Source organism: Chaetodon trifascialis, chromosome 9 (genome assembly GCF_039877785.1).
Source record: "Chaetodon trifascialis isolate fChaTrf1 chromosome 9, fChaTrf1.hap1, whole genome shotgun sequence".
In the NCBI taxonomy this organism is placed as follows: Eukaryota; Metazoa; Chordata; class Actinopteri; order Chaetodontiformes; family Chaetodontidae; genus Chaetodon; species Chaetodon trifascialis.
The window spans coordinates 17,328,418-17,341,521 of record NC_092064.1 but is presented as its reverse complement, the minus strand read 5'-3'; the positions used below and the strand labels follow the sequence as shown (position 1 = coordinate 17,341,521).

Sequence of the window (13,104 nt, the reverse complement as noted above, 5' to 3'; positions counted from 1 at the left end):
GTTACAGTTTAAGTTCTACAGCAGGGGTTTTTGGGATATTTCCAGGGTTTAAAGCTCATAAAACCATTTCCATGAAAGCTGCATGATATAATGTGACATTTGATGTACAGGTTTATTTAACTGTGTTAACATATGAATAGTGAAGCCCCTGCTGTAGAATATTACCTCTCAATTGATTGTTGTTTTGTTGGTTTGCTGTCTTGACACGAGTTTCTCCTCATGTTAAATGTTTGTTTGATATTATTTTGAAAGTCTTGTTCTTTGTATTCCTGTTTATTTCTCCCCTTCTTTCCTTTTCGATCATGTAAAATTAGGCTGTTTCATAGTTTCATCATTAACAGCAACTGTGTATTTCATTATTATTAATGGAATCAAACCAAACAAAATGATTTAAATTCAGCACTTTGAAATACAGTCTGACTAATTTTTCTCTTTTTTTTTTTTCATTTTTGCACTTCATTCTCGTGTGGTGGATGTGTGAGAACAGGTGGTGAGTTGAATATAAGTGCATATTTTTGCATTTGCTTGATTTAGTTCTGTTGTATGTCTCAATTTGTTGTAATGTGCCTTCACTTCCGAATGTTTTGACAGTTTCTGGTGGAATTATTCAGCCTAGCGGTAAGTTTAATCACATGTACAATATGATGTACGTATGATATACTCACGGTAGATATCTTAACTTGATGATGCTTTTTTTATTTTACAGCTGGCACAAGTGTCGGTAAATATGTACACATTTTCTGATATTGAAATATAATAAAGAATATTCAATAACCCATTATTTTGTACAGCTTCTATTTGGACTTTAGATACAGTATGTGACACAACTTCACATGAAGTGTCTTCTGTGTTTATATGTCTCAGGTGGAGCAGGTGTTGCAGCACCCCCTGGTGGTAAGAGCACTTTTCTTTTGCACAATCTCTCTGGTTAGTAAAATTGCTCTCAGCTCCATTACAATGTGCTGCCACTACTCTGCTCTTTAAAGAACAAGCAATCCATAACAAGAAAAGTCACAGATGGTATGCTTACCAAGAGATCCCTCAATTATCAGGGTAGCACCCCATTGACGACCTCAGTGTTTACCTGGTAATGTCATTTTCATAGTTCGAAGAAAGCCTGAATAAATTATTACAACAAATCAACTATTGTGTTTGAAGAAACTTAATAAAAAGCAGTTTAATAATAATAATCAAAGTCATTTAGTCTTACAGTAGAACTATCGTAAGGTCACCAGCTAAACTGTCCTACAGTGTTTAAACTGTATGTTCAGTTTTGTTTTTGTCTTCTGTCTCGGCTCATTTTTGTATTAATTAACACATTTTGCATTATAGAGTGTTAGTTGGAACTGCAGTCCAACAACCTGGAGGTAGGCCAAGTAGGCCAAGATTTAGACTTCTATTGATTTGATACCCCATGTTGTTTTTGCTTTTGTTTTGTTTTTTTGTTTCTTCTTTTTCTTCTTCTTTAGCCCTTGAGCTATGTTTTGTTAGTGAAATTTAAAGGTCTGGTGTGTGGGATTTAGTGAAATCTAGAAGCGAGGTTGCAACTCACCGAGTACCCCTTTCTTCACCCTCCCATATGGTGACCACTGAAAATGTGAAAAACCCAAAAGGCCCACTGTAGAGCCAGTGTTTGGTGTGTCTGTTCTGGCCTAGTGTAGAAACATGGCTGTGCAATATGGAAGAGGACCTGCTCCCTCTGTAAATATAAAGAGCTCGTTCTAAGGTAATGAAAACACAGCAATTATTTTTCAGATGATTATACAACACATAACAATGAATATTATATTGCAGTTCTTCAAAGAGATCCATTTAAATCCTACACACTTGACCATTAATGGGATGCAATACACCCATCTGGCCATAGGGTGGACTCAAAGACAAATCATTTGTGTGTGCTGCAGTCAGATTAATAGTATTGATTTTAATAATAATAATTTAATAATAATAATAACAATGCTGCTGTTTTCAGGTGTTGGTGTTGGCACAGGCGTCAAAGCACCTAAACCAGTCATACCAGGTAAATATGGCTAATATTGAACACAATCTTCGTCATCCTGGTAAATGTTGATTAAATGGTAAATGTTAATTTGTCCAGTAATGTGTAAAATGTGCAACACAGCCTCCTTATCTGCAATTCTCTTGCTTGTGGCCCACAGTGCATTAACTATTCATAAAGCTGATCTTGCTCATTCCATTGCCACACAGTTGACATTAAATCAATCGTACATATAGGTACTGAATATTTAGTGTCACCATAAAAAGAAACGTCCCTTATCTATGTGACACTGTTGCAGAAACAGTGCAGTTATATGATTCAAGATCTGTTCAATAATACAAAATGTTAACTTAATTTGCCCTGAAATGTCCTGATCTCCACAGAGCTCAGAACTCCCTCGTTTGTGGATTAGAGCAGCACATAAACACACACATAGCATCTTAGCGCCGTCAAGGCTCATATCAAAACACCCTAATGAACTTATACCTATTCAGCTTTATACATCATGCTTTCACACAGTGGACTGTGTCTTTCTAACTGTACACATTCTGTTTAGAACTTCAGTCGATACAAGCAGCAGTTAATAGATAAGAAAAGCTGTATCAGGCCTTTCTCTACCCAATTATACCTCCAACAGACTGAACAGTCATCAGTTTCGTGCATCTGTGGGTTTGCAGTTTTAGGGTATTTTTGCTGGTGAGCAGTATTTTCTACCTGCGAGGGACATGAGACTCAATCCAAGGTGTTTTTTTGCATTTCATTTAGTCCAACTCAGTCAGTCAAATATCAGGATAAATCTTGTTGTCCCTGAGAGGGAGCTTTGGTTTGCCAAAGGAGCATCCATGCAAGACAACACAAATACAGGGTAAAATAAATGTTAAAGCATGAGACACAGTGTCACACGGGGGGAAACATTCAATAAATGTGAACTTTATAACATTCTCAATGTAATAATCTATAATTATGATAATAGTAGAAAGTAAAATCTTTATTACATTGATCTTTAAAGTATAGTCAGTAGACCTATTGATTTTTGGTGTCTTCAGTTGTTTCTGATGTGATGAAGATGTAGCAGGAGAGGATGAAGCCAGCATGGACCAGTATAGAGACTTTTATTCCCAATTGTTAAGGGGAATCTTCTGTTGTATGTTCTGTCTTCACACCTTGAGACCTCTAACATTTTGACTCCAAAGGTGTCGGTCCAGGCGTGGGTGGATATCCCTATGGTGGAACCTATGGAGGTAAGTTCCAGGAGGTATATTCCATTTAACATTCGTAAGTTTTAATTGCAGTTGCTATCATGTCTACACCTTCTGTGCTTCAGTTCCTTACGGCATTGGTCCTGGCACTGGAGCTGGAACGCTGCCTGGAGCAAAGCCTTTGAAACCTCCAGGTTTGTGTTTTTATTGATGTATTTCTGCTTTGAACAAACCGCTCCATCCAAGTTTATCCAAAGGGTGATTTCTTATTGCATATTCATGTTTTTGGGATGTTTTTAGCTTATTGAATGCAGAGCTCATGTTGCTGTGTTGTGCTTCTTTGTTGCAGTGGGTGGAGCAGGAGGTGGAGTAGGAATCCCACTGGCAGCAGGAGGTTATCAAGGTAAGAACACAACTGAACCCGGATAGCACATAGGTGTTAGTTATTGGGAAACATGAAGCATGAAAAGTATAGATATTGCCTATTTCCCCTTTCAAGAAACATTTTAATCATCGGCATTTCTTGGCTGAGCAGCCAAAAACTGTAGGTGATGAGTTACCAGACAATAATGCTACCTTTCTCTGTCACCATGATTCAGGGGGATACAGGCCATATCATCATGGTTATGGCCAGGGTATGTATGGGAGGAGAGGAGGCTGACTGCACTAACACACAATGCTCCCCTGACTTGGGGAGGGGAGGAAAAAAAAAAAGAAAAAACGTTCTGCCCAGTGCTCAAAGTGACAGTTGGTCAGGAGATGCCATCGCATTGCACTTCCTGTACAGGAAATTGGCCAACATGCTGATAAGTGTCTCTTTGGGGCATAGTGTCAGGAATGAGAAACCAGATGGACACTTTGATGAAGGAAATCAACTTGTGTTTTAGTGGAGGCAGCATTTACAGTTGTTCTGATCACTATTCTGTGCAGGACAGCTGTACAGTCAGAAAACCATGTCTGCTATCACCACCTCTAAGCCAGTCTTCTGTCTCTTGTGACAGGTGGGTTGACGTATCCCTCTGCAGCTGGACAAGGAGGTGTCGGTGGAGGTGGAGCTAAACCACCCAAACCAGGTAATCAAACAGGCCTGTTGCTGTTAGAGCACATGGAGACGCAGTGTATATGTGCTGTGAACTTAAGTGTTGTTTGTCTGTAGTACAAGTGGCACATACAGTAGTGATGTGTACAACACATGCAATGGTGAAGTTTAACAATCACAGTGCAAAATCTGGAACTCTACTTATATTGTCAAAAATCTTACAGCTCCACCAAAGGCAGTAATCCCTGTAGTGTTACAGTGCCGTTAGAGGAGTTCGTAAGTGGAGCAAGTGAACAACACGACATTTCCCAATGGAGACTGATTACCGTTAGTTATACTGTGTACAACTTCAAAGTGTAACTGTTTGAAGATAACACAAGCCCCCTGAGAGTCCTGCCCTGAAATAGCCAAACTCTGCCAGGGGAAGTTTGACAAGGTTGTTTCTGTGACCTCAGCTGAGCCACTGTGTCACTTCAGCAACCGTCGACACAGAAATACTGCTAATAAGTCTCATTATCGTGACTTCTTTATTTGCTTTACGTTTGAACAGGCTACGGCAGTCTTGGAGCCGGTGGAGGATATCAGCAAGGTGAGGAGCACCGCATGTTTAAGACTTTCTCCTCCCTGTCTCCTCCCTGTCTCCTCCTGTATTATCCTCTTTCAAAAAACACAACAGTGGACAAATTTGGCACACACTTCATTTCAGCTGTCCACAGCACACTTTGAGCAGTGTAACTCCTGATCCTGCCCCTCCTCCTCCTCCTCCTGCTCTTCCTCGGCCCATCAGTGAGGGATGAGTGTAATCACACAGCAGCAGCACAGACGCTGTACAGGCTAGTTATTAAAACAGGTGGCCCTAATCCTTCTCCCAATGGCCATAGAGATATTTGTCTGTTTGAAAAGCTTCCACAGATGGTTTGATAACTTTCCTCATTTGCCAGGACAGTTTCAGCAGAGGGGGTTGAATAATTATTGGCTTCTTCAGTGTCAGGTCAAGTTTTCACATTCCCTGTTTGTATCACTCGAAGCTGTTGAGTCTCCATGGCAACTGCTTTTTTTTTTATTTCTACAGGTGGGGTTCCTGTGGTACCTGGTTATGGAGGAGGATACCCCCAACAGTACTACCAAGGTACTAGAACTGCATAAAGCAAATGTTTAAACTGTCACTCCCTGATGAGGATTTTGTCAGATTTTCTCTGCTGATGAGACAGCATATTTGTGTTGGTGGTAAACAGCATTCTGTGTCGTGACCTTTGAGGAGCTTCTGTTGTGTCATAAATCAGTTTAAGGGCCCAACAGAAGATGGAATAGAGCCATTTATCTTAAGGTGGTGCAGGCAGAAGAAGACAGTCGTAGGATGGGTGTGTGTACCATGTGTTCCTCACGTTGTGAGGACATAAATCTGTTTTTACAGTCACATTGTGGGGACTCACGTTCCTTATCGGGACAAAATGCAGGTCCCTGTAAGGTAAATCATAAAATTTTAGGACGAAGACTGGAGTTAAGGTTAAGGTAAGGGTAAGGTTAGGTTTAGATTAAAGTAAGGGTAAGGTTAGGCTTAGGTCGGGAGTGGCCTTTGTTATAGTTAGGGTAACTGTCCAGAAAATGAACATAAGTCCATTTAACGTCCCCATAAATTATGTATATGTGTGTGTGTGTGTGTGTGTGTGTGTGTGTGTGTGTGTGTGTGTGTGTGTGTGTGTGTGTGTGTGTGTGTGTGTGTGTGTGTGTGTGTGTGTGTGTGTGGTTGTTTAGGAGAGCAGGTAAAGTGCTGTTTCTTGTATGAAGAAGTCATGACAGTAACCATTATCCTCCTTATTTCAGTATAGTTACTGAAAGGTCTTTAAAACAGTTTCAGTCATAGTTTGTCACTGTTGCTTTTTCTGCTTCTGGGAGCCAAACATGAACGCAGATAAATTAGCTGGCATCCAAACTGCCTCCAAATAGACGAGGATTTAGAGAACGGAAGATTCTTTAACTTTTCGTCCTTGTTTCTGGATCAGGAGGCGGATTAATGCACAGCTGCCAACAGCCAGGTAACACAGCTGGTGGATGAAAGGACGGGAAAACTGACCCACTGCTTCCCCCATTAGAGCTGAGAGCATAAAGAAAGGGAGAGGAGCCCTGCTGCAGAATGACAGCAAATTATATCTCCTTCAATTTTAATCCGATTCCTCTCATTCAAATAAGGAAACCACATTTTGAAAACATTAGCTTAAGGCTCATTAGCCCTGCAGTTTTGACAAGTCATCTCGTCCCCGTCTCTCCTTCCCTTTATGCTGGACACTTTCACTTAAACTCAGTACAACTCCAGCTTCTCTACACTTCCACACTCGTGGGTTTCTGTGTAATCTCCAATGCAAAAATATGTGTTTTTAACATTTTACTACTCGACATACAGCAGTGTGATTGTAACCTTAATACTTTAAACTTGAGAAGCCCTGAATTTTTGTGATGTGATTGAATTTGCTCATGAAAACAGTTTTGATCACACACATTTACATGAAGTACTTGATGTTCACTTGATTCATTCATTGTAATTGAGGGCTTTTCAATTTTACCAACATTTTTATTTCTATTTTCTCACACTCTTGCTAACACATGGGAGGCTGACTTTGCATAAGGGAATGCGATTGTGTTTAAATGATGATGACCTTCGTTTCTCTTCTCTGAGCACCCAATTACAAAGACATTCATTGGATTACTACAGACAGTGGAGCAAATGACAATGGTATTGATGTTGAATGCGAAATTTCTTCCATTTGCAAAATACTTCTGAAGCAAATTGGCTGTGCAGTCTGTCAGAGCTCACTTTATTCAAATTTCAGCAACTTCAATGAACAAAACCACAAACACTTTCCCTCTACCGAGCTTTAATTAAGATTCCTTTTGTGTCTTTTAAATGCAAAATGCAGGAAACCATTGCAGTGTGTGCAGGTCTAGTTACTTAAATCAGACTCCTCAGCACCAAATCTAAGTGCCTCCCATGTGATCTGCCCTGAAGTCAACAGGTTTTCCTCACCACGTCCTGGCCAGGACACATAGATCAACCACTGTGACAGATCCAAAGTGCTCTTATTTTAGCTTTAGTGCTAATGGCACCGTCTCATCTCTCACTTGTCTCTTATGTTCGTCTAGGTGGATATGTACCCGCCCCACTGACTCCTCAACAAGGTACAGTAACAAACACCCACCTCCTCACATCTCTCCATGCACCAACATAAAACATCACATTTTGAAGGGATAATAAGTCGTTTCAGTCACACAAGTGTCCCCTGCAGCTCATCATCACCAGTTTCTCTCTCTCTGCTTGTTGGCAGAGAATAGCAACGTGTGATTTGGATGAGATTGGAGAAGGATGGAGTGTGGGTTGGCACTGGGTGTGCTTGTCAGTGCAGATGGCACGACACGACCAATATGAATGCATGATAATCTGCATTTTCCTGAACGCCTGAGATTACTGCCGGACGGATTATTTGAAGAACACGTCTGGTTTCTTAGATAACTGCATTTCACTGGTTTAAACTCTGACGCTGCCTGTGTTACTGTTGACCTTTGAAGGTGCCCACTGTCGATGGTTGCCTCTTGCACAGATAGCAGTTAACAAAACCCCTCTGCCAAATGAATGATAGCTAACTTTAATCTAAATTCATGGTCTAGCTGTGACACAGGGCACTTGAGTCAGTGTTTATGAAGTTACACCAGTCTGTTTCTTAAGCAAACTAATCCTTGTAATTTAAGATATGAAATCTGGTGTCGCTCCATTAGCACAGAGATGGCACTGATGTTATTGCCCATAAGAGTTTTGTGTGAGCCAGTGAAACAGTCTTCAGTCTGTTTTATAGCTGTCAGCAGTGTAAAATTATGAACCATGATGTGACAGTTCAGCTTCACATCTTAGAGCTGCGCTTAACTTTACGTCCCACTCACATCACAAATCCAGATCTCATTTCAGTTGAGTAACAAGTAAAGAAATTTGACCAAATCTTCATACCTCAGGGTCGACTTACTACCGTTATTGAAGCTAGACAGTGAGATGTGCCTGAAAGCTGGGGAAAAAGCTCCTAAGTGGACCTTAAGTTAAACTCAACAGTTCCTGACAGCACAGGCGTTGTCCTCTTTGTAAGGTGACACATACATGTGCATGTCGTCTCATCAACACGATGACGGTCATTATTTCCATGGGGTGCGAGTTGCTCTGTAGTTGTCACCTCTATCAATAAATATATCTGTAATTTAATCCACAGCACCTGTGCCTGGTTCAGTGACAGTGAATACCAGCTTTGTTATTGTGTCTTTAATGTACAACTGCTTCTCTGGAAGGCTGATGGTGCAGTATAATTGCTGGATGGATGCTGTGGTCAAAGACCACATACAGTACCTACTACTAAACTTTACCCAGCCATACCAACAGAACACCATAAAGGCATTTTTGGTAAAAGTAAATAACTCAGTGGCTGTTCTTGTTGTTGCTTTGCAGCCAAAGCAGCCAAGTACGGTCCATTGCAGAGTTTCCTTGGCGGTGCAGGAGGAGGAGGGGTCTACAGAGGTAAAAGACTCGCTTGCTACAGCAAAAGAAATTACAGGTGTGAGTGTGAACGTATCTCCAGTGAAAAGACTGAACTGTGGTTCTGCTGGTCTTTGCTGCAGGTGGCGTTGCAGGATGCCAGGGCAAATACTGCGGGAGGAGGAAGTAGAGGATCTCTTGAGATCCAGGGTGACCTCAAGAAACCATGGTGCTACTGCATGATCTAGAATGTACATTTTATATGCAAACAAACCCCATTACAAATTGTGTAAAGAGGGTTTTTTTTACATTTTTTTTTTTACTTACTTGACTTCAACGTCTGTTTTTATACAAACCCACCGACCCAGAATTTTGTACACATTCTGATGTGACGTATGCTATTGATAGTGCCTTTAATCATGAATGTGATCAAGTTAATCGGCTTTAACTCCCTGTACTGCATCAGCGTACTTACAATACAAAGAGTGTGTTTGTGTTGTTGTTCCTGTGCATGAATGTGTGTACGTGTGTGTTTTGTGTGTGTGCAAACGGTTGTACTGTTGTGCGAAAGACTGTCTGAACCATCGGCTGCCAATGTGACCTATGAATGATTTCCCTTTGGGTTTTAATCCTAATGCGAGGTGAACAGCCCTGAGTGTCACAGCCCTCGCTGTCTCACCTCGCTGTACGGAGCTCATCACCTCTCTGACATGTCACAAGGGCTGGGTTGGTCCAGGCTTGTCCAAAAACTGATGAAATCTGGCCAATCTCAGCATCGTCTCTGGCTCCCCGTCTTCTCCGCTGCTATTTTTAGATCTGCTGGGTATAAAGCAGCGGGAATTGGGGCTTCAGCCAACCCATCTGCTCTCTGTAACTTTGCTGATTCTAGTTGCTGTGCAGTTCAGTTTTCTCAGCATTTTTAGCGTTGCCAAACTTGTGATGTATGAAGAGCATTTTCTGCTCTGAGGAACGGTATGCTGAAGACTATCAAAGAGTCATTCGCTGCAGGATGTTTAGAAACCATGGGAAAAGCAGTGTTGCCTTTCAGTTCCAAGCAGATTAAATTGTGTTTCAGATACTGCTCTGGCATTTACTCGATGTATGTATGAATGTTTGATCACGTGTCACTGTGCGCTCTAGTCTGCTTCGAGTGTTTAGTCTCATTGTAGCAGTTATTTACATTTATGTACCTTGTGATTATTCAAGATTTTTTGCACCATGCTTTGACTCATAGCTTCATTGTTATCAGGAACGTGTGAACATAAAACAAGAACAGTCCTTCGCTTTTACTCATTTATTCACTGTTTAGAAGTGTAATGCAGAATAAGACTTTGTGTAATGGGTGTGTTTATGTGAGGCATAAGCTCCTGTTGTTCTTCATTTACTTGAGCTGCTTTTAAAAAGGCTTACTGACCAAAGGTTCATGAGCGCTGTTGCCAAGTGACCCCATCTCTCTCTGTAATTGTGTACTGTATTTTGTACTAATTTGATGTTGGCTGGCTTCAGTTCCTTCACTCGGTGCTGTGTAAGAGCTGTCTTGGAGCCTCGCTGGGACAGACCCTGTCTTATGTGCCGTGGGATACTCTTCATCTTTATTTAAAACTGTTTTTTATAAGGAGGAACAGTGTGGTTTTGCACTTTTTATATTTCCACGACACACGTGTGACTTGTTCCCGGATATCCTGGCATTTTATTTGCTTCATTAAATAACAAAATAAAATGTGTTAAAAGTGTCTTCTTGTGTTTTTGTTCTATTTTCTTTTTGGAGGTGCATTCCACAGCAGCAGCAGCAGCAGCAGCAGCAGCTTCTTCTCCTCCTCCTGTGAGTTAATGAACACCACCTGGCCCAGGGGGTCCTGATTTATCAGTTTGTTCTGAGCCACATACCACAGAGCATTAATATCCAGGCCTACCTGCTCTGGAGCTTTGTCACATCTCAGTTCTGCCAAATCTTTAATGTTTCTCACTCTGGGCAAAATGGTTCAGTGTATATTAAAATCTGATGTTGGTGATTTTGTAGAGTTCTTGACCTCTAATGGCAACAAACGCATAAGAGCAGATGTTTTGCCTCAGCAGTGACAACAAACCCTGCTCGTGTGCCAGCTGGAAATAATGAACTCATGTTGACATTCTCTGAGGATCTTCTGGGAGAACCGCTGAACCGTGATGTGCATCCTGCAGAGAGAGCTTCCACTGCTGGTTCGTCACCTTTAGTCTCATAATTGTGTCCCACTTAGGGAAACTACGGTATCGCTATAGATCTGCAGTATGATGCTGTAATATGTCTAAACTACAAACCCTTTTGACTTCATATCAAAGCAGATATCATTTCTTGAAAGTTACCACCAGTAACAAACCGTGGCCTTCAAGTCACACTTCAACTGCTTTCATCCCCTATTCTGCTTTTATTGAATAGGTTAAAGTGACATTTCAACTGCTTTCAGCGCCTTCACTTTACTGGATACTTCAGAGTAATTTGTTTCGAATGATAAAACTTATGCCGAAAATGTTGCCTTTTCTAGATGAAACTAAAAAAATAGCTGGGAGATAACTCAGATTAGATAATGATATATTTCGGTCACTAAACCCACCGCGGTGTTCACCGCACTGCCTTCCTCGTGCTCGCCCCTCCCCGCCCTGAAGAGCTGCATTAATTAACCGGGGAGTGTTCCTGGTTGGCCGGCCCGTGGCCTCCTCTCCCCGCTCCAGCAGCTCCATTGGTCAGCCGCTCTCTTGAATGAAGCCCCGCAGAATCGTGCGGGGGGAAGCCGTGTGGACCGCCGCAGGGAGCGAACGACGCACAGCGACACGACCGCCGGGCGGGCTGCGGTGGTGGTCGGACACCGGTTATCTGTCGACCAGAGGCGGCTGGCTCTCTCCCGGAGCTCGGTGTCGGAGAGTGAATGAGGTTGATGCTGCTCTGCTGCACCTGGAAGGACGAACGCATGGGAGAGGAGGAAGGTAAGGAGCCGCTGGGTGGGAAGAGCCGCGGGCTGCATGCGGCGGCTGGGCGGGAGACGCGGAGACAGCGGCGCGTCCTCTGCTGTTCCACACACAAACACAGACTGACCGCAAACACAAAGCTCTTTACTGTTTCTGCTGTTTTCGTTTGATTGTCACACACAGTCAGCAGCGTATCTTTGGTGCAGGCAGCGTGTTGTGCTGCAACTGAAGCCATGTTGCTGCTGATGCAGCCGTCATGTTTGGATGCAGCGCTCACCCTCAGGCCATGCACGTTGTAAGCAGTCCTCCAAGATAGCCAAACATATTCTGCTTATAGCGCATGTTGTTACATTGATAACAGAAAGTGAGGGCTCTGTGAGCTCATTCATGCAAAATTACACCTTTTGATCAGGTGCAAGTTATGAAGTTGAACTTAAATTAAATACACATCAGGGGCATTTTCTTGACATGGAGCTGCACATCAGATAGAATATTAAAATCCCCCCAACTATCCTCCTCATGTATTCTCTTGTGTTGGATTTGATAATGGCAGTCAGTAGGTGATAACACCCCACCTCATTTCAGTTTGTTCAACATTAAATGGAGAAATCGCCCAAGAACATTGGTTTGCAACCTGGTACTTTTACAACGCTTTGCAAGATAAACACTGAGGGGTGAGGAGATGACAGTGATACACAGAATTTTTTTTAAGGTTTCTGTCTAATCCTGGCTTTTCTCTCATTGAGACTGTAAAACAAGGGGAAAAAAACTGTGTCAGATCTCAGAAATGACTCACAGAGATCCTCATAATGCATCGTGCATCACGGTTAATTAAGCTATAATGATACTCTGTGCATTTAGAGATGCTGTAAACACTGTGTTATTATCCCGCTGCTGATCAGTAGCAGTGTACTGTCGCTGTCAGTGAACTTCACAATAAACACTTAATGTGATGATTCACTTTGCATTACAGTGAGTTTAGCTCATCTGCAGGACAAACTGCTGAGAAATGAATAATGAGGGGCGTGGTGCCCAATCGCATACCTGCACAGGTTACACAGTACAGTGTGTGGTTTGTTGTGCCTTTGCTGAGGTATTTGTGTCCTCTCTGAGACCTTTGCAGGCAGCAGAGTTCAAAAGGACACGATTATCAGGGAGAGAAACGCTCCACAATAAAGAGATGAGGTGAGGAATGTAAATTAATAAAGAGGTGAGGTGAGGGGAGAGGAGAGGAGAAGAAAGGCATTAGCACAACCCAGACCTGCTTATGAGCCAGCATGATCAATAAAACTACTACAGCAGGGCAGCTCGCTCAGGCGTTACATTAATGAGCCGACCGCACAAAACCTCTGCCAACAGAGCTTTCAGGTGGAGGGACGGACGGATAATCACAGCTGCAACGACGCCTTGTCTTGTT

General features: G+C 42.2%; 2 protein-coding genes across 2 annotated transcripts in view; both read left to right on the top strand.

Annotated features, from left to right (window-relative positions):
- The first annotated feature begins 641 nt into the window (after positions 1–641).
- LOC139336563 (uncharacterized) lies at positions 642–10,471 on the top strand. The gene is made up of 14 exons (XM_070970698.1): positions 642–646; positions 1,333–1,367; positions 1,973–2,020; positions 3,193–3,240; positions 3,324–3,392; positions 3,548–3,601; positions 3,798–3,833; positions 4,200–4,271; positions 4,788–4,826; positions 5,310–5,366; positions 6,241–6,273; positions 7,376–7,411; positions 8,718–8,786; positions 8,888–10,471. The coding sequence occupies exons 1-14, from the start codon at positions 642–644 to the stop codon at positions 8,932–8,934; spliced, it is 648 nt and encodes a 215-aa protein (XP_070826799.1). The 3' UTR covers positions 8,935–10,471.
- Positions 10,472–11,400: 929 nt separating this feature from the next.
- The window catches only part of limk1a (LIM domain kinase 1a), a 47,003-nt gene continuing 45,299 nt past the window's right edge, over positions 11,401–13,104 (top strand). Inside the window, exon 1 of the mRNA XM_070970201.1 lies at positions 11,401–11,705. Within this exon, the coding sequence (XP_070826302.1) occupies positions 11,648–11,705 (58 nt within the window). The 5' untranslated portion in view covers positions 11,401–11,647. The remainder of the gene's footprint in view (positions 11,706–13,104) is intronic.

Excerpts from the sequence above, each read along its gene's own strand:
- LOC139336563 (XM_070970698.1), top strand. Across the intron at positions 3,241-3,323 it reads CTATGGTGGAACCTATGGAG|TTCCTTACGGCATTGGTCCT; the intron begins GTAAGTTCCAGG and ends TCTGTGCTTCAG. Across the intron at positions 3,393-3,547 it reads AAAGCCTTTGAAACCTCCAG|TGGGTGGAGCAGGAGGTGGA; the intron begins GTTTGTGTTTTT and ends TCTTTGTTGCAG.